The 26,402-nt window shown below is 35.5% G+C and overlaps 1 protein-coding gene across 1 annotated transcript in view; it reads right to left on the reverse strand.

Moving 5' to 3' along the window:
- Nucleotides 1–5,703: 5,703 nt before the first annotated feature.
- The window catches only part of IREB2 (iron responsive element binding protein 2), a 46,426-nt gene continuing 25,727 nt past the window's right edge, over nt 5,704–26,402 (reverse strand). The window contains exons 8-22 of the mRNA XM_060155064.1: nt 25,792–25,931; nt 23,159–23,330; nt 21,107–21,207; nt 18,923–19,039; nt 17,692–17,851; nt 16,763–16,898; nt 15,502–15,586; nt 14,982–15,138; nt 14,546–14,670; nt 12,957–13,061; nt 12,718–12,860; nt 9,908–10,055; nt 9,700–9,822; nt 6,828–7,013; nt 5,704–6,116 (exon numbers count right to left, since the gene is read on the reverse strand). Coding sequence (XP_060011047.1) covers nt 6,006–6,116; nt 6,828–7,013; nt 9,700–9,822; nt 9,908–10,055; nt 12,718–12,860; nt 12,957–13,061; nt 14,546–14,670; nt 14,982–15,138; nt 15,502–15,586; nt 16,763–16,898; nt 17,692–17,851; nt 18,923–19,039; nt 21,107–21,207; nt 23,159–23,330; nt 25,792–25,931 — 2,009 coding nt within the window. The 3' untranslated portion in view covers nt 5,704–6,005. The remainder of the gene's footprint in view (nt 6,117–6,827; nt 7,014–9,699; nt 9,823–9,907; nt 10,056–12,717; nt 12,861–12,956; nt 13,062–14,545; nt 14,671–14,981; nt 15,139–15,501; nt 15,587–16,762; nt 16,899–17,691; nt 17,852–18,922; nt 19,040–21,106; nt 21,208–23,158; nt 23,331–25,791; nt 25,932–26,402) is intronic.

The following is a 26,402-nucleotide window of genomic DNA, read 5'->3' on the forward strand; positions in this document are numbered from 1 at the left end:
CTAAGAGGCTGCGAACAGAAATTCCGAGATCGGGCTTCGGATGGTCTTTCTGCAATCCCACCCCGCCTTCTCTCGGTGGTCACCCCAGTCAGAACTCGGCCACCTCACTACAAAACTGGATTTCTTGTTTATGATTGGCTCTTCCAGATTCCGCCCCGCCCCTCCCTTTGGTGAGTAGCCATTTAGCAGGCTTTCAGCTCTTGAGTGGCACCTTGCAGTTCCTCCCAGTCCACGTAGCTGTGGAGGCTTCTTGGCCTTATCCCAGGATTCTAGTTGTCTGGGTAGAATTCGCGTCCTCGTTTTTCTCTCCTCGCCCTCCCTTCCCTCCTGCTGGAAACACGTATCCCAGAGGCTTCGCAAGCGTGGCCGAGGTGGCCTCAAACCCATGCTGTCCCCCAAAACATCAAGAGTTCAGCTCGGAGGACCTGGGAGTTTGACCGGGCAGCGTTCTGCACAGGACCTGGTTCTCCCGGGATACTGGAATGTTAGAATGTGAAATCGTCTAATTTATCAGTTATGTCCACACGTTCCTTGTATTGATGGGGAAACTGAAGTCTAGAGGGCACAGAGCCTCAACCAGACCTGGTCACCCAACTTCTAGTTCAAGCTCTTGCACAGTGCCGAGTTTTCTATTCTCAAGATGTAAAGGAAGCCTGAAGGCCGTCCTAACAGGTCATCCCGGGGGCTGAGGTGACCACAGTTCAGGTCTGGTGTGATAAGTGATTCATTTACACTGAGAACTGGTAATTGGATCAGAATCCTTATTTAGGTAGTTCAATCAGTGTATTCTCCCTATGCAGGGAAGTGTAGAACCACATGATTATCAGGAGGCTGCCTTGGGAATCATAACAGCCAGGCTGGTTGGGTGACCTTAATTGTCAAGGTCATCTGGCTCTGATAGCCAGTTTGATATACGTCTGCAACCAAGCAGAACCTGATAGTACAGAGCACTCTCTCTAATGGAGGAGAGTTCTAGACATCACTCATGTCTGCAACTTGGTCTGTTTTTGTCCATGCACATCTCCCTCTCCCCCTGTGCCCCCGCCCCCCCCCCCAGGATACAGCACACTCTGGTTAGAGTGACCTTGATTGATTGACTTGGTGGTTTCCCAAACCGCTGTCAACCACCTATTGAGAGATCACCTCTTTTCTCCCTTTAGATATGCTTCTTATCTGCTTCACTTCTAATTTCCAAGTAGCAGGGCTTTTTTTACAGCCCCAGGGCGGCATTCTTGATGTCTCATTCCTTTAGGGTGTCAAAGACAAACTTTGATTTGGATTATCTGTAACCAGAACCTGACTCCCAATGGCCTTGTTAGGCCCCTCTGCATTCTCTTCCCTCAGGCAGGTCCTGAATTCTCTCCACCCTCTCACTATTCCACCTCTATTGATCTGGTTACTGTTTAAGATACACTGCTCAGTCATATTACTGGGTCTAAGAGAATGAACATTTCTAAGGCTCTTAATACATGCTACCAAATCATGTTTTTCCTCAGTAATGCCAATATTGGATACCGTGATAATGGAAAAAGTTCCACCAATCTGATAGACAAGAAATGTCATGTCACTGTTGTATTAACAAGTTTTTTCCTTCTCCACCTGGCCACTAGGACACTTAGGTATTGGCTCTCAAAGAGTTTAGTGATCAAAAATTGGAGTGAAACAAAATGAACAATCTGAAGAGTGAGATTATAGATATGATTTTATATTATAAAACATCCTATAAAACATAATAGCCCACTAGTTTTATGATACAACTATATATTGCAGGTTGTTTAAAAGGCTAAAAATTCAGTGCCATCATCATGTAAACACAAAATTCACAGAGACAACACAATTGTCATTACACAAGCAAATTCTGTGGGGATTACATCTGCTTCTGCAATAAATGTTCCCTTTTTGTATACTAAACACAAGCTGTATAATCTGATGTTTTGGAAAACTTACCAGCCAAACAACTCATATCAAATTAAAACAAGCTGAAGCTAAACTTATAATTAAAAAGCAAAAGTGGCATCAAGTGAAAACCATAAACTAAGAAAACGCAACACTGGTGTTGCACTAGGCTTCCTTGAAAACTCTGGATATTCAAATATTCAAACTATCACCATGTGTCTGTGTTGATATTGTAAAGCAAATGTCTTAGGATACTGAATTGGAATCCTTAGAAAACTAATAATGTACTAATTTTAGTTTATGAATACCAAATTTTAGTAGATTTCAATTACTCATTTAGGTTGCTATTAAGAGTGGGAGAAAGGGCAGATATTTTTAGATCAGTGGGCAGCTGACCATACTTACAAAACATTACTTTAGAGGCTCATGGCCCTGGCTCCCGGCTCTAGATGACTTGCTTCAAGAGAGCGCTGATGAATAGCCAGTGGAAGGAGGAAGTGACACCACCAGCTGGTCCTAAAGCATAGAGGCTCATGAAAACATAGCCCCTCCATCCTGCATCCATCAAGAAAAGGCCCTTTCCTCCTGTAATACACAACTTTGTAGCATGAGACGAATTCAGTCCTAAATGTTCACTTTAACATAAATTACCTCCATAAAAAAAGATCTAGAGTATGGAGGTTATGTTCAGGGCAACTTCTGGAGGGTCCAACTTATTCATCAGAATGGGTTGCCTAGCACAGTCTCCCATCTCTTGAATATTCAAGAAAAGGTCACCCAGTTAGATGTTATTTAGACAAGGGATCCTGCTTTGGGTGAGAGATTAGTCTTTTCAACTCTAAAAATGTTATTCCATGAATCTAAGTACCAGCTGGAACAACCCTTGAATCAAGTTCAACTTTACTTATTGTTTCCTCGAGGCTATTCCTACTGCAAACTTTATCTTGGTTTTCATTCTCATTTTGGCAGTTATATTGGGAATAACTAATGTCTGAACATTTAACTAACATGTTTGAAGAGAAATTTCTGGATGGTATCCTATTTCTTTTTAAGTTATATTTTATTTTTCAATTACCACAAAATATTTTATAACAAGAGTCAAATATGTGATAATACAATTTTCTTTATTAAAAATAATTTACAGCATCAGTAACATATACACAATTGTCATCAACTGAACTTTGCCTCCAATATATTTCTATACAATACTTAAAATTATTGAACTTAAAACTGTTATACTGTTTTGTTGGCTTTAAATAATAGACAATGATTTATATTTACTTAAGTGAGATATATGGTTTCATAATTACATACTATGTGTAAAACTGATAGAAACATCAGCACTATCACACTTTAGGGGAAAAGTCACTAAAGAAGACTAAGTCCACCTCCTTCCCCTCTCTTTTATAACTCCAAATCAAACTAAGATAGGGTCAACATCCAGTATCTTAGCACTTTCTCCTAAACCTAAAGGCAAAAGAAAGGTGTCTTTTAATTCAACCACAGAAAAATGTCAAATAATTTCTCCTCATCCTCTCACTCAACACTGAGAAGGCAAATGCACACAACACTGTTACCATATATGCAAACAACTAGAATTCTGATTTAGGTCTTAGCTGTACTTTTTGTCCTTTAGTACCACTGAAGTTTGATTCCCAGTGAAAAACTGAGCAATTTAGCTAAAGGGAGTCTAATACCTCTCATTCAAATGTCAGCTTGGAGATAAAACAGGAAGTAACAACTGTCATCTTGGAAACTTTTTAGGTATACTAATGGCAATTCAGTGACTGGATGACATTTTCAGTGATTAGCAACCCAAAGGCATGAAATATGGCAATGGTATGTAGCATAATGTTTCTTAAAATATAACAAAACTGCTGCTGTTGATAATGACCTTTGAAATTGTACTTTTAAATTCACAACACTAATTTGCTTCTCTAAGGGGCCTATTATACTTCCTGCCACAATATTTGTGTATTCTTTTTAGAACACCAAATTATCCAGATATATTCAACAAAGGAGATAAGTAAAACAATAAAAACCAACAGGGGCCACATTTTTGCAAACACAGAATTTGGCTGGAGGCAGAAATATAGGTATGCTTTGGGACACACATCCATGACTCTCCTCACAAATTGATAGCCATTGCTTACCAAGCTTTTTGGTTCATTGTATATAAGCAAGAGATTAAGAGAACCTTGATTTTATTCCTGAAATACAAGATCTGCTTGTATTATTACTGGACTAGGTAGACTGGAAATTTAAATGCTTAATTCACAGCTGGCTAGCTTTATCATCTTTTCATCTCCTAGATGTGCTGTTTATGATGATGCCCAGGCCTCTGCCCGTAGGTTACATATTATATTATAGTATGGCTTAAAAATGAAACAGATGTTTTCCCCACACGTAACAATCTGGATTATCATTTCTTCAAAGCCTGTAACAGATATTTTAATGTTCAACTTGTAAATTCTCCATCCCTAATTCATGTTTTCATGTAAATTAAAAACATATGCACTGACAAATACACAGCATTATAAAATATCAAGAACACGTGATTTTAAAGTATCAAAGAAAATATTTATAAAAAATTTAAATAAAAGGGAAATCATTTTGCCAAACTCTAGTCCACCTAATTGTCTAAACACATATTTGCAGAATATTTTCAAAAGATTGTATGATTTGATTATGTGCAAAGTTCTCAGTGGTCTTTACCCACTGGTTTGGTAATTTCAGCATTTTAGCTTAAAACAATTCTTTATTCTGTGCAATGTGAGCTAATTCTGAATTGCAGTAACTTAACTAGGTCATATGATGATCTCCATGTGGGAAAAAAAATCACTACAATTAACCTTCTGCCTGCTAAGTTTAATTTCTTAATTAAAAAAAAAGGTATAGGACTTTTTGGAATTAATTATCCAACCTTTTTCTTAAAAGTTGACAAACTTCTTGTTGACATAACATTTGATGTGATAAATAGACATGCAAATAGAGAAAATACAGTATTCAGACAGCAATAACTTAAGTGTTTTATCCTGACGGTTAGCAAAAGCATACATAATTAATAGTATCATGCTTCCCAGGTAAAATGATTCAAAATGACAGGAAATCGATTTAAATAATTAAGAAGTAACCAACATTTAAAAACTGTTTAGGGTTGAGCAACCATATAATTTAGGGTGGATAATTTTAAAATCTAGAGGAAATCATGTTAGCGTTCAATGATTAAAGTTCTCTTTAGCAACCATAAATGAGTGTGGAATTTTAGTTAATGATAGCTAAAATATTAGGTTATAGGAAGTTACAGTATCACACAGAGTGAGCAAAATAATCCAATTGATATAATGCCATCTGAGGCTTGCCAGGGTCACAGCAGCAAATTACTGAAAAATTAAGGGCTGCATATGTGATACATATTTTCACTGCCAATACATGGTGCTACGCAATCAATTGTATTCTGTAACAGTCCACCTTCTGATGTGGAGGAAACCTTGGCTGGATTGGACAGAATGATTGTGTATGGGGCAGGTTCTATCCCTTGCAGTTAGACTGAGACTTAGGATAACCCTGGCTTATATTACAAACTAAGAATGACAACTATGTGCAACTCAATTCTGAAAAGGAACGAATATATCTGAAAATCCACTTATAAATCAGATTTCACCTTCCACAATTTTAAAGTTATCTGGCTTGTTATATTTCAATCTGCTTCTCTTAAACCAACAAACAGTAGTATACAGTTTTATAGGTGCAAAACTAAACGAAAGACTTCAGGAAGGTTACTCATATAAGAATCTTTAACACAAGTTCAAATTCTGCCTTTATTTACAAAATGGTCTGATAAAATATCCCCCCATACTTACAGGCCTCTTCCACAACACACTTCACACGCTGATTTTAGCAATGTTAATAGCACCATTCGTATATTATTTAAAATCAAGAAGATTTCATTTCAGTCACTACGTTGATTCATAATCATTTACATCCATGGATGAGATAAGTGAGCATACTGGGACTACCTGCAGCTCCATGGTAAGGATTCCTGGGTCCAGCACAAAAGGCTTTGTTTGCAGTTACCAGTTATGAAAGGTATCCATGGTGAGTAGATACTATGAGAATTTTCGTGCCACAAAGTTTAATAATCCTCCATGTTTGAACAATGTTATTTCCACATCATTTTCAAAGGAAGCAATCACGCTGAATACTTTTCCAGTGCTTGTCTTTAAACAAACAAAAACATCTCACATGAGTGGTAAAATCTACAAAGTTTTACTTAGTGGTTAAGACCATCTGTCTTCATATTCAATGACTATACTCATATTCTGTCTGAGAAACATTTCTCCTGCTTGAAAACACCTAAGATACCAAACCATAGGCTTCACACCTAAGTAGAAAAACATGTTATTTTAGTCCCTAATTCTAAATAACAAGTATTGCATCACCTAAAACATTAAATCAAATGATTTAGATTTTGACTTACTAATTAGGGAAGTTGTTACTCATGGTCATTTTATGTTAAATATTCATTGCATATAATATTGCTACCTTTTCCTTTCTTCTTGGTTGTAAAGTCTGTGTTACTCTAACCCTGAACACTCAATTTTGGCTTCTCCTAAAGTGGTGTATGTGCCTGGGATAAAATTAGATCAGGACAGAGAGAGCTGATAACGAGGAAAAGGAAGTTAACGTGTGTAATTGGAAGTCCATGTCTTCCTTCTGGACTAAGTATACAGTGTTTTCTACTTTTCCTCAGAGAACATCAACTATATTAACATCGGTTTAAGTACAGAGAAAACAGAGCCTTCTCAAACTACAACTTGTTCACTAACTGACATTAGGATGCAATTTACAGTAATTGTTTCTTACTCAATTTACAACCATCTATTTAAATATATAGTACACAATCATATATTTGAGAATTTTAGATATACCTTTATATTTAATGTAACTCCAGGAGACAGTTCTTCAGGAAATGTTAAAGAAAATGTTTCTCTGCCAGAGAGGCCCAAAGAATCTGCATTTTCTCCTGGAAGGAACTGAAGTGGAGCTATGCCAATTCCAATCAAATGATCTTTGTGAATTTTTTCATAACTTTCAGCCAAAACAGCTTTCACACCCTGTAACAAACATGCATTTTATTTCCTCCATTCATCTCTGAAAGTTGCTTTACTGAGTATTTTAAAAGGAAAAAAATTCTACTTTTGGCTTTTCTGTAAAAACTTTAAACCCAACACCCCATACTAAAGGTCAATGTTATATCAAAGTATTTAAAGAAATCTTTTATAGGTTATTTTTCTCTAAGTAGCTCCTTAACTCCTAACTGCCCCTCGGCCACTCCAGGGTTAAGTACTGCCAGTGCCTACCATATAGTAAGCGCTCTCTATAATTGGGGGCGGCTGCTTTAAACTCAAAAAGGGCTCAGGAGGATTTCTGTTTAATTATGGTAGATCTAACATATGTGTTCATCAAAACTCCCTTTTAAATTGCCACTAAAATAAAAGAATAAAGAAGTGTAAACCCATAGCAACAAAGGGAAGAGGATGTGCAAATTCTATAAATATATAGAAAACAGAGACAGGTAACTGACTTAGCAGACAATGTTGAAACTACAAACTGATAAACTGAAACTAGGGTGATACCAGTAAGATTTGAGTCAATTTGCAACAAAGAACCTAGAAAAGGCTTGAGACTCAGAGGCATGAGGTTCTCAGAACACTGGGATAGTAGTTAGAAGTCTATAAAAAGCAGTAAGATCTCCAGCTCAGTTCCCACACAAGAGAGGACGCTATTCTCCGAACAAAATCAGCTAAAGACCCATGTTTCTCTACTATTTTTCATTATTATCCTCCTAAGGAGTTTTAGACATTTCCCTTCTAATCACATCTTCCTCCTCATTGCCCACCACCCCCCCAAATTTAATGTCACAAATATACTGTGTATCTGTTTATATATGTATATGTCTATGTATACTTCATACATAAGAAGAGTTAAGATTTTGTTGCACCCCTTGGGAGTGCCATCACCCTATAGAGGATGGATGCTCTAGACTGAAGAGGAACACTAGGCTCACGGGAAGTCTGGGTGAGAACACTATCAGAAATGGGGGGAGTAAGTCTGTTACTTCAATGGGTCTCACTGAATGGCCCAGAGAAAATATTTACAGATACTAACATATAGGGCTATCTCAATGAAAAAGGTAGCTTATCATTAGTAAGGCCCACTAACAAAACGCAGCTCACAACTACAGCTTGTGATCAGATTTTTAATGTCTAACTGAATGGACAGCCAAGGATCAACAGCTATATGAGGAAAGCCCACAACAACAAAACAAAAAGAGCTAAAAAAACTTGAGGAAAAAATGGGAACCTATACCTATAATTAATATTCACGATATAGACATACCTTGTTTTTATTGAGCTTTGCAGCTACTGTGTTTTTTAACAAATTGAAGTTTTTTGGCAATTCTGTGTCAAGCAAGTCTACAGGTTCCATTTTTCCAACAGCATTTGCTCACTTCATGTGTGTGTCACATTTTGGTAATTCTTGTAATATTTCAAATGTTTTCATTATTATTTTATTTGTTATGGTGATCTGTGACAAGTGATCTTTTTTTTTTGCGGTACGTGGGCCTCTCACTGCTGTGGCCTCTCCCATTGCAGAGCACAGGCTCCGGATGCGCAAGCTCAGCGGTCATGGCTCACGGGCCCAGCCGCTCCACGGCATGTGGGATCTTCCCGGACCGGGGCACGAACCCGTGTCCCCTGCATTGGCAGGCAGACTCTCAAACACTGCGCCACCAGGGAAGCCCATCTGTGACAAGTGATCTTTGATGTTACTATACGACTTGCTGAAGGCTCAGATGATGGTTAGCATTTTTTAGCAATGAAGTATTTTTTAATTAAAGTGTGTATAATTTTTTTTAAATATGCTGTTGCACACTTAATAGACTACAGTACAGTGTAAACATAACTTTTTATATGCACTGGGAAACGAAAAAACTTGTGCAGCTCGCTTTATTGTGATAATCACTTTCTTGCAGTGGTGAAGAACCGAAACTGGAGTATCTCTGAAGTATGTTGGTACTTAAAATTATTATCTTACAAAGACAAAAGAATTAGACTTATTCCCACAACTCCTTAGAGTATTTACATTTTAAGGGGGAGGGGAATTAAAGATTCAAAACAAATGACGTTTGTATGATTATGATAGCTGTGAGGGCTGTATTTTGACCAGCCTCTTCAACAACTACAATTGTAAAGAGAAGCACAGTATGAGTATGAAATGGCAGAGAGCACACGTCACAGGACTATTCTCTCCAACAGATTCCCTATTTGCTCTTCAACAAGGAAACAGTTTCAACAGAAATGTCTTCCTAGCAGACAGCCAGGGACCAATATCACCTATTAGGAAAAAGATAAAAGTAAAATGTGGCCCACTATCTCTGAGTCGTTAACCTTTGATGGAGCAAATCATAGAAAATTAAATGAAAAGGGGGCAAGTAAAACTACCAATGGGTATAAATAATTATTATTATAAAGCAATAATTTAAGACAGAATATCCTTTCCCTCTACCACATTTATTTTCACAAGTAAGACTGATGTAATTTTAATTAAATTCAGAGTATTAAAATGCAACTAGATTAGTACAACGTATTATATAAGGTCACTTAAAAACACCCACAGATGAGATCCAAGTAGGCATACAAAGTCTAAGTGAACAAAATGAACTTTGACAGGATGTTACTGACAAAAGGGAATATTTAAAACTCTTTGAAGTTTAAGATAAAATTTAAGAATCAATACCAGCAAGTATGGTCCTTTGGCAGCCCAATCTCTTGAATTTCCTGAACCATATTTCTTCCCTGCTAAAATAATCAGTGGGATACCTTCCTTCTGGTACAGCTCTGCAGCCTCAAATACATCTAGCTGTAGATTAAAACAAACATAAGAAATTTTAATACAAATTTTGATCTAGTTAGCAACTGCCTAAATACTCTGTATACATCCTTACCGTCTGTCCTGATGGAAAATGAACTGTTTTGGGAGCTGGTTTTCCAATGAACTTATTAAAAAGCTTGATATTTGCGAAAGTGCCTCTTGTCATCACAGCATCATTACCTCTTCGGGCTCCGTAAGAGTTGAATTCACGAGGGGTAAGGCTGCAACAAAGTTATGAAAGTTAGTTTTTATTTTAGATGGAAAATAATCACATTATTAAATTGTAAAACTTACTCATAAACACTTTTTTATTATGGAAAATTTCAAGCATGCACAAAAGTAGAGAAAACAGAACAGTGAATGCCCAGGTGCCTATCACTACTCTACAATAATCAATTCATGGAATCTTTGTTTCTTCTATAATCATCCTCCATTAGACTGTTCTGAAGAAAACTCAGATATCATATTTTAACTGTATACATTTCAGTATGTTTCTCTAAAAGATATGGACTTAAAAATACTACCTTGTTACAAACAAAACCCTCCGAACTTCTTAATACCAGCTAGCCAGTCAATATTCAAATGTCCCTGGTTTTCTTATTACTTTTTTAGTTGTTGGTTTGCTCCAGTCAGGTCCAAATATGGTTTATAAATTCATCCAGTTGATCTCAAGTCTTTTTTAATCTATATGTTCCCTCTCCTATTTTGTCCCCTCTTATACTTTATCTAAAGAAATTAGGTCATTTGTAGTGTAGTTTCCTATATCTAGACCGTGCTGACTGCATCTCCACAGTATCATTTCATATGTTGTTCTCCCTCCTGTATTTCTTGTTAACCAGATGTCAAATCTAGTGACTTGACAAGGTTTGGGTTTTTAATTTTTGCAACAATGCTGCATAGGTCGTACTTCCATCAGGAGCACATGATACCCAGTTTTCTCTTTCTGGAATGCTACCAGTGATTGATCATCATTGTCTAGACTACACTAGGGACTGCAAAATGATGATACTCTATTTCTCTTATTCCTTCTTCATTTTTTAGCTGGAAAACTTCTATGAAGACAAACTTTCCTTCATCAATGATTTGGTTATAATGAAATACATCCCATACAGAAAAGACTTTATTGTTAAATAATGAGATGGTTTCCCATCATCTTCCAAAGGTAACTTGGAGTTTTTAATTTTTCTCTTTTAGTATTATTATGAACTCATGGATTTAAACACATTCATTATGTTTCAACCCATTCCAGTTATATTCTTTATTGACGCTCAACATGTCCCATCTTTGAGCAGTGACAGATTCAAGTTGGCTCCTGAGACCTTTTGACAGAAAGCCTGGAAGTTAATTGTAGTTTGGTGGGAATTAAGACACTCTTTGGTAGTCTCTATAGCTCCTTTGCTTTTGGTATAAGACATCTAGAATCATCTTGTATATTTTCCAGGGCCAAACCTGGAATCAACCATTTCCCTAAGACAAATTGGTTGCTTGTCCTAAGAATTGGTATTTAGACACCATTATCTGTGTGCTATGGGTATTCATTGCTACTGGATTGGTTACTATATAAATGACCTTTTAGGGACAAGAGAAAACTGAGCATAAGCATCTCAACAATCAACAACCAACTTCCATCAGTCTCTAATTTGGTCTTTTATGTAAAGACAACAAATATTCTTCTAATTTAAACATCTTATCTCAGGATGTACATTTAAACACTGTACTTCAGGATGGAGATGGTGAGGGGTTTGAGTGTCTTTAAAAATAAAATTTTTAACTGACGAAAACTACGGTATTAACTGTGCTAAGAAATCCATATCAGCAATTACAATAAATATAAAAATTGTGTATTTGAGAGAAGTGGTGGCTTTTTCTTTGGGAGGGGGTTGGAATCTTTGTCACAATTACGACCAAGATGGAAATCACCTTTTAAAAAATATTTGGGAGAAATAAAACTTATTTTATTTCTCACCACTATGAACAAAAGCCGTGTGTAAAACAAACTCATTTATCTTCATCAAATTACACCAAATGGAGTTGCTATTAGCAATTTCTACCAAAAAGTGTTTTAATTCCCACCAAACTACAATTAACTAGAAAATAAATTCAAACACAGATTTCACAATAGCACTAATGAGATTATAGTAAGAGCTATGCAGTATTACATGTCAAACAAAGCTAGGTAGCACTGATTTTTGTAAGATATTTCAATGAAAAGTCTTATCATTTGCATAGCTCAAGCATCAAAAAGCTAATCAGGCAGCAATACCACAAATTCTACCTTTAGCAAAATTTTGTCTCTGGTGTTAAAACAGTTCTTTGATAACCGAGCAACTCTATGTTATTAATCACACAGAAATGAAACAAAATCTTTCTAGTTTTGGATTTATATAGCCTATGTAAATGATCTCCTTCACATTCACATTTATTATTCTTGTGAAATTTTACACTCGAGAAGCAGAAATTCATTGTCTTTTGATTTGATACAGATCAAGCCTAGCCTCACGCAAGTACATTTTATAGCCCAAAATACACACATTTAAATTGTGCAGTCCAACACTGGAAGATGGTTAGAACCATCAGGCTTTATTTGGTAGGTCAAACCAATCTGACTTTTCAACAAAGTAGCACTGAAAAAGAGAACTCCTGTTTCCAATTAGTTGTTTACTTAATGGACAAGGGCTCAATTTAAAATAGTAATTTCAATTTCTAAAGTTACAAGCAAAAGCAGGTACAACAGGTATCCCAGTTATTGCTTAGGTCAAATACATAGACAATCAGACACCCATGATAGCATGTAATTTACTGGATAAAGGAACATGACCAGTAAAAGCCTCTTAATTAATGAGAAAGATAAAACAAAAACAGCCTATAACCATGTACACATACCCTCTGTTTGTCAAATACTTAGCAGCAGGACTACTCCTAGCAATGCTTCCAGCAGGTGATATATGATCTGTCGTGACAGAGTCTCCCAGATATAATAAGACATGGGCATTTTCAATAGGCTGGAGTGCAACTGGCTCTTTGGTCTAAAAGGTAAAAAATGTTGAAGGCATGTAACTCTTCATTAGGTTTTTAAAACTTCAAACAATTTTTTAAGTATCAAATAGTAAAAAAGTACTTACAAGCTTATCAAAAAATGAAGGACATCTGATATAAGTAGACTTTAAATCCCATGGAAACAAAACTGAATCTGGTACTTCTAAAGAATTCCACCGTTTATTTCCCATCTGTGAATATGGTTTTGGTTGATAAACCAAAAGAGAGATAAAATGGAGTCAGAAAAAGAGGTTTATGAAAATGAGGAAATTAACATAGTACTTAGGTTAGAATTAAAAAAAGAAAATAGGCCTCATCCATTTGGAAAGAAAGCTAAAATACTGCATTCTATAAAATTATGACATTTTTGGACTGAACTGATAAAATTTGCTCATCGAATTCCAGCACACCAGATTTTCAGGAATGCCCTAAGAGTTAAGTTTCAATACAAACTGAATGTGAACGACTTTACAGAAACCCAGAAAAGCTAAAGAATTTAGAAAGATCTAAACATGTTGCTTAACTTAAAACATTAAGCGTGTTTTGGGGTATACTTTTAATATTTAAGAATATTATCATGGAGAAAACCTTTTTTTCCCCAACATATTTGTCCTACATCACTGTATTATTAGTCCTGCCTTCAAACTATGTTCAAAATCTCACCATTACTCACCACCTCCACTGCTACCCCAAATGTTCCATGCTATTACCATTTTTTACTTTGGACTACTACATACAATAGGTCCTCCTGACTCTATCCTTATTACCCAACCCTCTTGCCCCAATATAGTTTCAATTCCAAAGACAGTGTAATCTTTTTGATTATGACACTCCTGTTCCACACCTTCCAATGGCTCCCCATCTCACTTCAGAGTAAAAGATTAAATTTTAATAATGGCCTAAAATTCCCTATGTAATCTGGACATCATTTTCTACCACGATCCTTCTTACTTCCTATGTTCTAGTCACACTGCCTTCATTACGGTTCCCTCCTTAAGGCCTTTACACTGGTCCCTCTACCTGGTAAGCCCTGTTCTTTTTTTTTTTTTTTTTTTTTTTTTTTTGCGGTATGCGGGCCTCTCACTGTTGTGGCTTCTCCCGTTGCGGAGCACAGGCTCTGGACGCGCAGGCTCCGCGGCATGTGGGATCTTCCCAGACCAGGGCACGAACCTGTGTCCCCTGCATCGGCAGGCGGACTCTCAACCACTGTGCCACCAGGGAATCCGAGCCCTGTTCTTTGTTCACATATATGACTAACTTGTTCACCTCCTTCAAAACTTTGCTCAAATACCATGTTTTCAACTATCCTATATAAAACTGCAATCTACTCCCCAAATTTTACACAATTGGTTCTCTTTACCCTTTGGTTCTGTAATTTTCTACAGCACTCATTACTTTTTAACATATTGTGTAATTTACCTAATTATTCTGTCTACAGTTTACTATCTGCCTCTCCCCTTGAGAACTTTGTGTTTTCTTCACTGATATATTCCAAACAGCTAGAAGAGTGCCTGGCACATACTAGGGTCTCAATAAATATTTGTTGGGTTTCCCAACAAATTTAGAATCAAAATTTAGAATCAAATTTTAATTTTGATTCTATTCAGAAAGATACATGAAATAAAGAAACACTGCCACTTTATTAAACCTTTTAAGAAACAAATGAGAGTCTTACCTCTGTCTTCTCTTTTAATGCTTTAAACATGGATAATACAACATGTTCTTCCTCTATCTGATGAACTTCTTCTCGACTAGGCCAAATATCATGTAGGTAAATATTCCTGCCAGTAGGGTCAGTACCTGGTTAAAAATTTTTCATATGAAATTTAATATAAAAAGTAACTCCCTCAAAATGTTCACATCTTTTCAAAGACACATCACAGAAACCAAGTATATTATTCAACAAGAGTGCTTCAGGTGTAAGCAGCTGAAAGAACTAATTACTTGCACATTATATATTCTTCATATGAATCAAAAATTAATAATGCATCGTGATAAGATTTTCTGAAATAATTCAATAAATGAACGGTCTAGGAAACATTTCAAAAGTACAACTTTTGGGGAAAAAAGTGTGTGCAGGTATATATGTATACATATAAAGGAAAAGATACCTAAAGGCTCCGTCTGGAAATCTATATTCACTGTGCCTGCTATGGCATAAGCTACCACTAAGGGTGGAGAGGCAAGGTAATTGGCACGAACACAATCACAAAGACGACCTTCAAAATTTTTATTTCCAGATAAAACTCCACAAGTAACCAAATCACCCTGAAAAAACAAAAAACACAAATGAATATATTCAATTCAAGAGATGGTACAAATTTGGATAATCACATGTAAGAAATCTCAAATATTACACTTCTGAGGGCATGATAACCAAAAGCATTATTTCCAATTATTAGGTACAGAACTATCAATACTGTAAATAAACTAAAATAATTCCTGCACTATTAAGGAGTTAGTTCAAGGTTCTAAAAATGACTTCAAAGAATCATTTTATGATTGATAGGTTACTCTTCCCAAGAGATGCAAGGACTACAGAAATATAAATACATTAATATACATTTTTGATAATAGTGAAATACAGTTAGGAAAAACCATTTGGATGTCTTACTGATCCACACAGTTTACCTGTTTTACTGCATTTAAAACTGCTTCTGATAAGGGTGCTGTATTTCCCACACATGTTGAACATCCATAGCCAACTATTTCAAATCTGCATTTCAAAAAATAAATGTGATTGGACAGAAAATCACAACATTTGTAAAGAAAGGACAAGTCTTATCTTTCATTTCCATCACTGTAGTAAGATTGCTGAAGAGAATATTCACGACACAGGAACCTTCATCAACATGTTCATTTCACAGCTTTTGAGCAATCAAGTCTGACCCTCAGCCAGGCTATCTGTACTGAATGCAAACCTCTGAAGAGCCCTGATACTTAGGACACTCCCTAGTTAAATTTGGTTAACTAAATCTGACACAAAACTTATCAAACTACGCAAGAAAATTCTTCAGATACTACTCGCTAGGAATATAACATGACCATTCAAAAAATCGATATTATACTGTCCTCCAAAGGGGTTTAAACTGTCAAATATCAAGAGGACCTGGCTGCAACAATCCGACCAAAGGCCCCCAAAGAGGCACTGTAATTGGGTACTCTGATAGGAGTAATCTTTTAATTCTCAACCAACTAAACCCAAGAAAAGCTCCTGACAAAAACTCCAAGATGATATAACTTAAAAATTACAGGTATAATCCTCAAAATTACTTTCAGCTGCTCTTCCAAACAAAGAAAAAAACCTAAAACTTGGCAGTTTTGCAAAAGAATTGATTTACGTAAGACACTATGTTCCAAAATACACAGTGAAAACACAGCTAGCATCAATTTTTTTTTTGAGTACATAAACAATATAAGTTATTTTCTCCAAAGTTCAGCGACAACTTAACCTATGCTTAATGGATATAATAATCTCACAAAACCTCAATTAAGACAATTTATTCAGTTAATAATGCAACCTATATCTTACTCTGTTCTGAAAACTGATGATCTACATGACTCATGCAAATTATGCAGTACTTGGTACCATCCCTTACCTGTCTGTCACTGTTACTTGGTTTTACTTGTTTGTCTTGTGTTTCCATCTTTAAATTAGAGATCACATCTCCTACTTCTTTGTAGCCAACACAATGCCTTGCTGCTCATTGAATATGCCTAGTAAATGTCTGCTGAGTGAAACGGCCTCAAAGATTTTGTGGTAATGGCAAGGCAACAAGTAGAACTAAAGCGTTTTTTTCTATCTTCTTTTTGTATATGAAAGGTCCTAACAAGTAGTTTCAATCACTGCTGAATACCAATGTCAATATAAAGAGTGGTAACCATCACTTACCCGAGCTTACTAAGATATGGTAATACTCCACTTGAACTGAGGTAATGTGTAACCATCCCACTGCCTGGAGATAAACTTGTTCTTATATAAGGTTTAACATGCAGACCAGCTTCAACAGCTTTTTTAGCCAAAAGACCTGCAACAGTAAATAAACAATAATTTATTATGGCAATGTTTCTCTCCCTCTTTCCCTCATATTAAAGTAGGAAGTAAGAAAGGGTTTATGGTTTATTTTACAGGTCATCTCCAATACAGGTTAGGGTAAAAGTCTAAAATTCACACATTTACTGTATTATTTTGTTCACTTTATTCTACTGATTTGTTTCATTTAAAACAAATAAAAAATTGTGGTAGATATACTAGCTTTTACATTATAAATTATTAATATACCATCTGATATCATGGCATCATGCACACAAATGGAAAAGGGTATATAATAACATCATGTACACATATAACACATATCATTAAATGAACCATTTTAAATGCTATAATCGTAATGAACTAATAGCAATTTAACATTTATTATACTTGATTTTATATGATTAATGAATTGCTCCATGTACATACAATTGATTTCATTTATATTCCTTGTCAATAATCTTTTACTTCCTTTGTGTCTCAACTGAATCTAATACACTGCTATGGTAAATGTCTAGTAGATCAAAAGATCTGCTAATTAACTATACTTCTAAATTGACAGAAAAAACAGATACAACCTAAAGCTCATAGATACATGATATAATTTTAAAAATTCACCTTCTTTGTAATAAAAACAAAATTAATAACATAAGTCAAACTTAGGCTCCTTAAAACCTAATTAAAAACTCAGGTTCTCAATATCAAACACAGGCATCAATACTCATGCATAATCTAAGAAACAGAATGTGAATATAACAGAAAATGTATGGCTATAAACCACAACCTACCTGCAGCGAGCATGACAGATGGATTGCAATTATTGGTACAACTGATAACGGCGGCAATGACCACAGATCCGTGAGACAGCTTATATTCACTTCCTTCATAATGAATAGAGACGATATCATTTTGCTTTTCAGCTGCAATTTGGAAGCCTTTAAATCCAACCTATACAAATTTGCACATAAATATAAACTAAATATTCTGGATATGTATAGAAAAAAAGACTGGTAGAAAATATGGCAGACCCTTGACTTTTGATAAGTTCTGACTATTTGTGAGTGATGCTGAAGTTCCATGTCATTCAGTAGTTATAATTCAGCTGAAGCATGAATTTGAATAATCATGACAGGAGTCTGGTGGTGTTCCTAAGCTTTTATCTACTGAGTCCAGCCAACTACTCATGATCCAGATCTTATTTGGCTTTGCTGTTCTTTATTCATTCCTACTTAACAGTAATTCTCAAGAGATGGTACAAACATTTTCTGTTAAAAATGTCCTTGAACATTTGCTTCAAAATGATCCTGTGTGTCTATATGTATGTAGAACAGATGAAGCAAGATGGGTTATGAGTTAGTAATTGTTCAAGTGAGGGACACAGGAATTCATTACACTACTTTATTCCTGTAGAAGTTTGACATTTTCCTCAAAAAAAAAGAAAAAAGAAATTATAAAAAGAAAGGCTCTGAAAAGCCAGCTACTAGTTCTCAGAATAGAAAAAGTGACAAGATTGAAGCCATGATTCTCAAGACGGGAAGTACAAACCCTGAAAGTCAAAGAGGTCACTTGGTATTTAGTTAATTTACCAGACTTTAAGAGAGTAATCACAACAGTGTAGTGGTTTTGTTCTAGTCTGGGAAATCACAAAAGTCTAGAGCAGTGCTGCCCAACAGAATTTTCTGTGATGATGTAAATATTCAATAGTTATGCTGTCCAATACAAGAGCCACAGCCACATGTACCTATTCAACTTGAAATGAGGCTATCATGACCGAGAAACTCTATTTTTAACTTTAAATTTTTATTTATATATACCCAATCAACCTCTGGTCCTCACAGTGGATCTGGGAACAAGCTCATGAAATGTCTGACTTGCACTTTGGACAGAGGCAAAGGAGGGGGCTGCTGGTGTGTGCCAATAACATATAAAAATACAGAAGTTGATTGAGTTCATGGGTCATCCTGCTAGTTCTTCACTACTTACTTAGCACAAAGTGTATTGACAAATAAGGTAATCTACCTTTTCATTTAAGCAAGCTTGGAAATCACTTTTCATATCTGTCAAAGCAACTCTATCTTGAGGTCTTTTTGGACCACTGACAGATGGAACTATTGAATTCAGATTAATCTGGATCACCTAGGAAATGAGAGAAAAGAGGGAGAAAAGTAATTAGAATTCGTAAGTACAGATTCCAACATGAGTACTACTTTCTGATGCAGAATGAATATGCTCACATTTGTTTTAATGCAATTTGTTTTAATGGTGATATACACTCCCAAGAAATATTTTAAAACAACTCCATTTAATTTATGAAACATAATATATAAAAATTTGCTAAAAGACTAGCAGACCAGTATGCAAACTAGCACAACACCAACCATACAGTCTATATAAAATTTTTTTCCCCCAAATGGTTTTTTCCCACAAAGATAACGCTGTCTTCACACATGCCTGATGATAAAGTAGATGCCTGTGCCAGCTAAGTTTATTGCTTCTGAGCTCCAAATTCATCCTTCTTTGCCTGCTCTGTGATAACAGAGGTGGGCTCAGTAAACATTTCTCCTTTCTCAGCTTGTACGATGTTAAGTCTGGTCAATAGAGGGTGCTTGGGGGACACAGCAGAAAAGGGTTTTTCTACTCCTGGTTCTAGTTTAGCTAGCCAGGCCCCTGCAGACCATGCTTTTATTCCTTGGTTTAAAAAAAATCATATTTTATAAAAATTCCACCTCCCAGCTAGGTTTCTATTAATTTCTTCTGGTATTTCTACCATTTCCCTATGTACATTTTATTTGTGTATAATCAATTCAAACAAATTTTTTTCACTACGGCTTTCATCATTATTTAACAGCCCTGTTTATTCTGGTTGAGCACAACTGAAGCACCTGCTTTTCCTACACTTTTATTTCATGGATCCAGGTGATCCTAGTCTGTGTATGTATTAGTTTCTCTTGAAATCAACATCCTGGTGAATTTTAGTTTTATTTCTTATCTATCTGGTCAGGTTTTTAATAGGCACATTTATTCCATTTCATTATACCACCAAAATGTTTCCATTTAATTGTTCTTATTCTTTCCCTTTTTAAAAAAAATGTGGACAGAGCACTAGATTTGATAAATGGTGCTGAAAGGGACCAGAAAATAATCAGAGAAGTTAGAAGATTTGCCCAGAACGTCACACAAATTCAATTCCTATGGGTTCTATATGGCACTCAATATACTATATGTATTCACTTATTCACCTAACATGTTACTGAACATCCACTATGTGCCACGCACTCTTCTAGGAGCTGGGGACAGAGTGCCAAACAAAGCAGGTGAAGTTCCTGTCCTCATGGAGCCTACTTGTATTCATTCTAGTGAGGGAAAGACAGGCAAATAATTATACAAATTGATAGGTATCAGGCAGGGATACAAGCTATGAGGAAAAATAAAGCTGGGTGAGAAAATGGATTTCCCAAGAAAAAAGAGCTTAACAGTTAACCATACCAATGATAACACCAAGTTGATTTAGATCCCTGACACACTTCTAGAAAGTGAATTTTATTACAACTTTCCTGAAAGTGAATTCTATTACAACTTTCCTGAAAGTGAATTCTACCTACTTCAATATAAATTTCCAAAAGATAAGAAATATTTACTTAGACTGTAAAAATATCTTTAACATTTAAGATCACATAACTGTATATCCCCTTCATAACGGTGGATTTTTTACAAAGTATAGACATTAACCAGGTGCAGACATCATCAAAATTGATATTTGGGGAGTAGATTATAGTATTCTTATCCTAAAATAGAAAAAAATTAGACTGATAAATCGAGTCAATTTTATATTTTAAGTACTAAAAATTGAGACTTGATAAAATGTCACAAAATTTACTGTAATATAAATCTATGTAAAATTAATGAATAAAATCAGAGTTGGGTCACAAATAACATTACCTTGTTAAATAATAACAGCTATCATTTATTGAGGACTTACTATGTGCTTGAAACTGTCATAATGAATTTGTACTTAACCTCTTAAGAATCCTATGAGGTAGATATTATCTTCATATTTCAGAGATGAGGAAACTGAGGCAAAAAGGTTAAAAAAGTGCCCAGGTTGTATAGCTGGTAAGTCTTAGAGGTGGGATTCAAACCCAGGTGGTCAGGCTCCAGAATTTACAGTCTTAACTACTATTAGGTGGGTTATTGTGTATATACCTGGGAATACTCAGGTTCTCTTGAATTATCCTGGTCATTTCGAAACAATTTCACAGCTTTAAGGTATGTTTCCATTGACTTGAGTTTGGCTTTGTCAAAACCTAAAAAGATGATTAACAACAATAAAAATCCTTTCAGAAATTTTTAAATCTTTGGGGGTAACGATGCCGAATTTCAGTGATGAGCAAGAAACAAATATTACTTATTACTAAGCACTCAGAAAAGATATCTTTACTAATTGGTATTATTCTCAATAGTAAAAATTTTACCCTTCATGAAAACACTTTATAAAATACATACCAGAACCCCCCCTTTTAAAAGTTACTCAATCACAGACAAGATCAGAAATACTGAGCCAGTTATATAAAACTCACAAAAATATTGTTTCCAAGAGAAAAGCCAATAACAAAATTCAACATAATAAATCACTAGCCACCATGAAAGATGAAATTCATTACTTTCCCTAAACAATAAGCAACATTAATATAATAGTCAAAATGAAAGAATAAAGTAAATGAAAGTTAAGAATAAAGTAAATGAAAGTTAAGAATAGTTTTACAGAGCAGGATAGAGATTTAACAAGATCTTCCAGAAATTAAAAGAACTTAGATGTTAACAATAAAGTTTCCAATTAAACATTCTGGTAGTTATCTGTAAGCTTGATGAGAAGTAAGTAACTGTGGCAGATTATATTTGCCAATGACTGCCACAACAATATCTATCCCAAGTTACATGTTCTCTTACAATGTGACATTGACATTCAACCATCAAGAGGTAGAATCTACGTTCATTCCCCTTAAACCTAAGCAATGTAATTTCTAGCCGGCTAGCTGGCTAACTGGCATGTACCTTCTCCCCAACCCCCTACACCCCTGCTCTCTCAGGTTACCAACCCTTGAAAAGCCACCATGTGAGAAAGCCCAGATTATATATTCAGAAACCATAAATAGGTGTTCTGGCTGACAGTCCCAGCTGAGTTCCCAGCTGACGGCCAGCATTCACTGCCAGACATTCAAGTGAACAAACCTTCAGGATTCCTGGCCCTAGCTTTTAAGTCTTGCAGTTGAGGCTCCAGACATCATGAAGCAGAGACAATCTGTACCTGTATGAATTACTGACCCACTGAAACTATGCAGCAATAAATGATTATTGCTGTTTTAAGCCACTAAGTTTTAGGACAATTTGTTACAGTGACAGATCATTATGACATTAATTAATATCAATATGTAAGGAATAAGGCATTTCTCTCTTGAACATTCTGCCACCCAAAATCTAGTTTAGAGAAAACTCTGTATTCTATGAGGACCATTCCTTCCAAGGTTCCAAAGGACCAGTCATCCATTTTGCCATTTGACTTATCATAATCTGCCCCCAAACTGAAGAATACTAGGATATATCTCCCCAATATACTTATGATGAGATTAGTAGTTCAGTAATGATCTCTTAAAAAAAGAAGTGGATCAAATAAAGAGACCCTGCTTTTTAAAGAATAGGGGCCTTATAAAACCAACACATTCTGGTTTTGCAAGTATTTTCTGTATTAGTCAACAGAAGAGTGGTCAAAGTTCCTAGTTAATCAGGCTACAATAAGAATTTGGAACCTGTAACCCTATGCTGCTTTTCACAAAATTATGTGCTTCTTCTTTAGATAGAGCACTGGTTCCCAAACTCTGTCTCGTGGCTCCTCTCTTCCTGTATGTAGAAGAGAACAGCTGTAAATGTGCGCAAGCCTGACTTCCATTAAATTGCAACCTCTGATCACTAACAGGGTGGAGGTATCCATTATTAATCATTGGGAAAACGTGAGGCAAAGATCAGCAGTTTGAATAACTCCTCTAAACTGCTGTAAATGGGTTACAGTGGATTAGGGTTTGAGGACACAACACTCTTTAAACACATCTGATGCAGTTTATTTCAAAGCTGCTGTTTTAAAATAAGACAATTTCATGAACATTAAATAACATGTACAAGGTAGTAATTTATTATACAATATTTCAGATAGACACATTGGAAATGTAACACATTTATCCTAGTGATCTTATACGTTCTTACCTGTATGTTCTAAATGTTTTAATGTCACATTGTCAACAGGGAAAAAGCTGAGGATAGCACCATATTCTGGACACATGTTTGCTATTGTAGTTCGATCTACTATAGATAACTGTGAAACTCCACTTCCAAAAAACTCAACAAACTTTCCAGCCACTCCTACTTGTCTGAGGTGCTATATAAGGAGATACATAGAAACACACACAAAATTAGCATGGATTTTCTGAAAACTATAAAATCTAATCTTTAATCCATTACTACTGACAGTGAAAGAGGTCCTCTGTTATTTTTATGAAACATCAACTCATTCTGGTTTTCCAGGTATTTTAAGGTAAACAGTCAATAGAAGAGTGGTCAAATGTTACTATTAGGGTAGAAAAGGGCTTGAAAGTTCAAAATGGCTAAGATTCCCGTTTTAATGTCTCTGAAATCAGCGTATACCTTAGACTCTATGGTGTGTCTGTTAGCTGGCAGTCTTCTTTCTTTCTTAGCAGCACATAAAACAGTGGTGCTTCTAACCAATGATGGCATCTTAGATTTAGTGAAATACTAATATACTGATGAAACTGTGTATTTAAATTCAAAAAATTATATACTGCTATAAAAATTCTTCGAATTCCAACTACTGATCCAAATATTTACAGCATCACTAATTATAGGTAAATTTCTTTTTTTTAAAGATATTTTGTTTTTGATGGGGACCATTTTTAAAGTCTTTATTGAATTTGTTACAATACTGCTTCTGTTTTATGTTTTTGGTTTTTTTGGCCATGATGCATGTGGGAGCTTAGCTCCCTGACCAGGGATCGAACCCGCACCCCCTGCACTAGAAGGCGAAGCCTTAACCACTGGACCACCAGGGAAGCCCCCCTAGGTAAATTTCATTGATAGGATTTAACATATGGCCTCAAATTTAATTCCTTCTAAAATCATTTTTCTTATTACTCATTTTTAAGTAACCAAAACAGCTACCCACCACCTCTCAATTGTAAAATGGTGTCAGAATGGTATAGAGGGACTGCTCAGCACAGTGACGATGTATGAAACAACATTCAACCTATGAATAACATTAAGCTCTAACATTTTATAAGTGCTAAGGATCACTTAATCCAAACGTTTTATAGATGCAGAAACTCAACCCTAAAAGAAAGATGTTTCCTAATTTTCACTGTTTTATTTTTGAGGATAAGAGCCATATAGATTAGATATAGCAAGCCAAATGCTGCTTTCCCCAAATTAATGAGGTACCACAATATACATTTTGAAAAACAATATATGATTAATCCTACAAAGATCATGAATAGAACAGGACCTCAAATATGGGACAAAATAATCAAAAAGGTACATCTACATAATAAGTTTAATTTTTGCATCAATAAGCCAAAATGTCAAAAGTACACGTAGAACATTGTTAAGAAAAAATATAGCTGGAGGAATCTAAAAAGCACCATTAATTTTCAGGATGTGTGAAGGAAAAGAATTGATTTTTCTAAAATTATAATGGGATATCCCTTTTCCTGTAGGAATAATCCTTCAATTCTCTAATTTAACTTCTTGATCTTTTGGTACCACACACTGAATCAATCATTTCTGCAAGATGTCAATTTTTTCTAATTAGGGAAGAGGGATCAATACTAAATGGTAAGAGGGAGGTAACACCATTTACTTTCCCTGCTGAGTATTCTGAAAGCCTTCAGACCAGTAACCTAACAGAAAATGCTGAGATACTGGGATCCAAATTGGAATTATTTGTGGAACATTTCCCAGGTTCATTCATTGAACAAAATGGGACTTAATCATTACAATAAAGTTAGTGAAAACGAGAAATTTAGGATGGAGAGTTACAAATTATTGTCTTTAGGAAACCCTACAGTACATATATTAAACGCATGCAGCCAATATTTTAAAAATTCAGAGAAAAAATTTCTATATAATACTTTTATCATTTCTTTTTATTTTTAATTGAAGTATAGTGGATTTACAATGTTGTGTTAGTTTCAGGTGTACAGCAGAGTGACTTTTTTTTTAAATGTTAAAATAGCCAATAGAAAAATCTGACACTACCACATTTTTACAGCCTATATTTTTTAAAGTACTAATACAGTAATAGTTTTCAGGGGACAAATGATTCAAATTTGTCAAATTAAAGGAGATGCAATTAGACATTTCCTAAATACGACTTTTTTTTTTTTTTTTAAATTCACGAAGGCAACAAACATTCAGAGGCAATAAGGCATAATGGTTAAGAGCATGGACTTAAGAACCTGACTGCCGGGTGGGAAACCTTGTTCTACACTGACCATTCAGCCCTATGACCCTCTGGTTAAGTCATTAAACCTTACTGTGTCTCAGTTTTCAGAGAATTAAAATAAGGATGGCAATAGTAACAATCTCATAGGCTTGTAATGAGGAATAAATGAGTTAACATGTCAAGAGAACAATGACACAACAAATTGTTTTGTACTTACTAGTATAAAGGGTTAAATTTTGCTATTATTACTATGATGATAACTATGATGACACAGCTAATAACATCACAGTGCTGAGGATGAGTTGATGAACCCAAATCCCTGCTCTTCTACTTACCAAAAAAATCATGTCCACTAAGTTATACAGCTAGCAAAATTTTAACTTACCTTTGTAATGCCAAGAACAACATCTATGGATGTAACAAAAGGATTCGATGAGCCAGTTAATTCACATCCAACCACCTCTGGTAAAGTAAGAGAAGCTGGCAGACCAAGCATAACTGCTTCTGTTTCAATACCTCCAACCCCTAATGTAATAAAGACAGGTATATGAGTATAGCGCATTTAAAGATAATTTATCTTTGTAACATCTAAATCTCTAGGTGTTTCACGAGCTTGTCTTACACAGTACCTTGCACAGAATTACTATAATGCTATTACTGTAGATATGGAACTCAAGTCTTCTCAAAAGAATGACTCCACTCATATGGTTGGAAAAAACTGATTTTTACCTTTATCTTAAATTCAGAAAACATTTAGTATCTATTATGCTAGATACTATGCTATGCTCAAGATACAGTATGAATAGAACCCAGCCCCTGTCAACCTCAAGAAGCTCAGTCTAATGATAAAGACAAAAAGCCAACAATTATAGCACCCTATAAAAGAGTACATGCACTCTGCCAGAGGGAATAGCTGATGCAAGCCGTGAGGTGCAACAGCACAGCCCACTCAGGTAAATAAAAGATGTGTTTGGGTAAATGGCTAAAGAGGCAACA

The sequence above is a fragment of the Lagenorhynchus albirostris genome, chromosome 1, assembly GCF_949774975.1.
Source record: "Lagenorhynchus albirostris chromosome 1, mLagAlb1.1, whole genome shotgun sequence".
Classification (NCBI taxonomy): Eukaryota; Metazoa; Chordata; class Mammalia; order Artiodactyla; family Delphinidae; genus Lagenorhynchus; species Lagenorhynchus albirostris.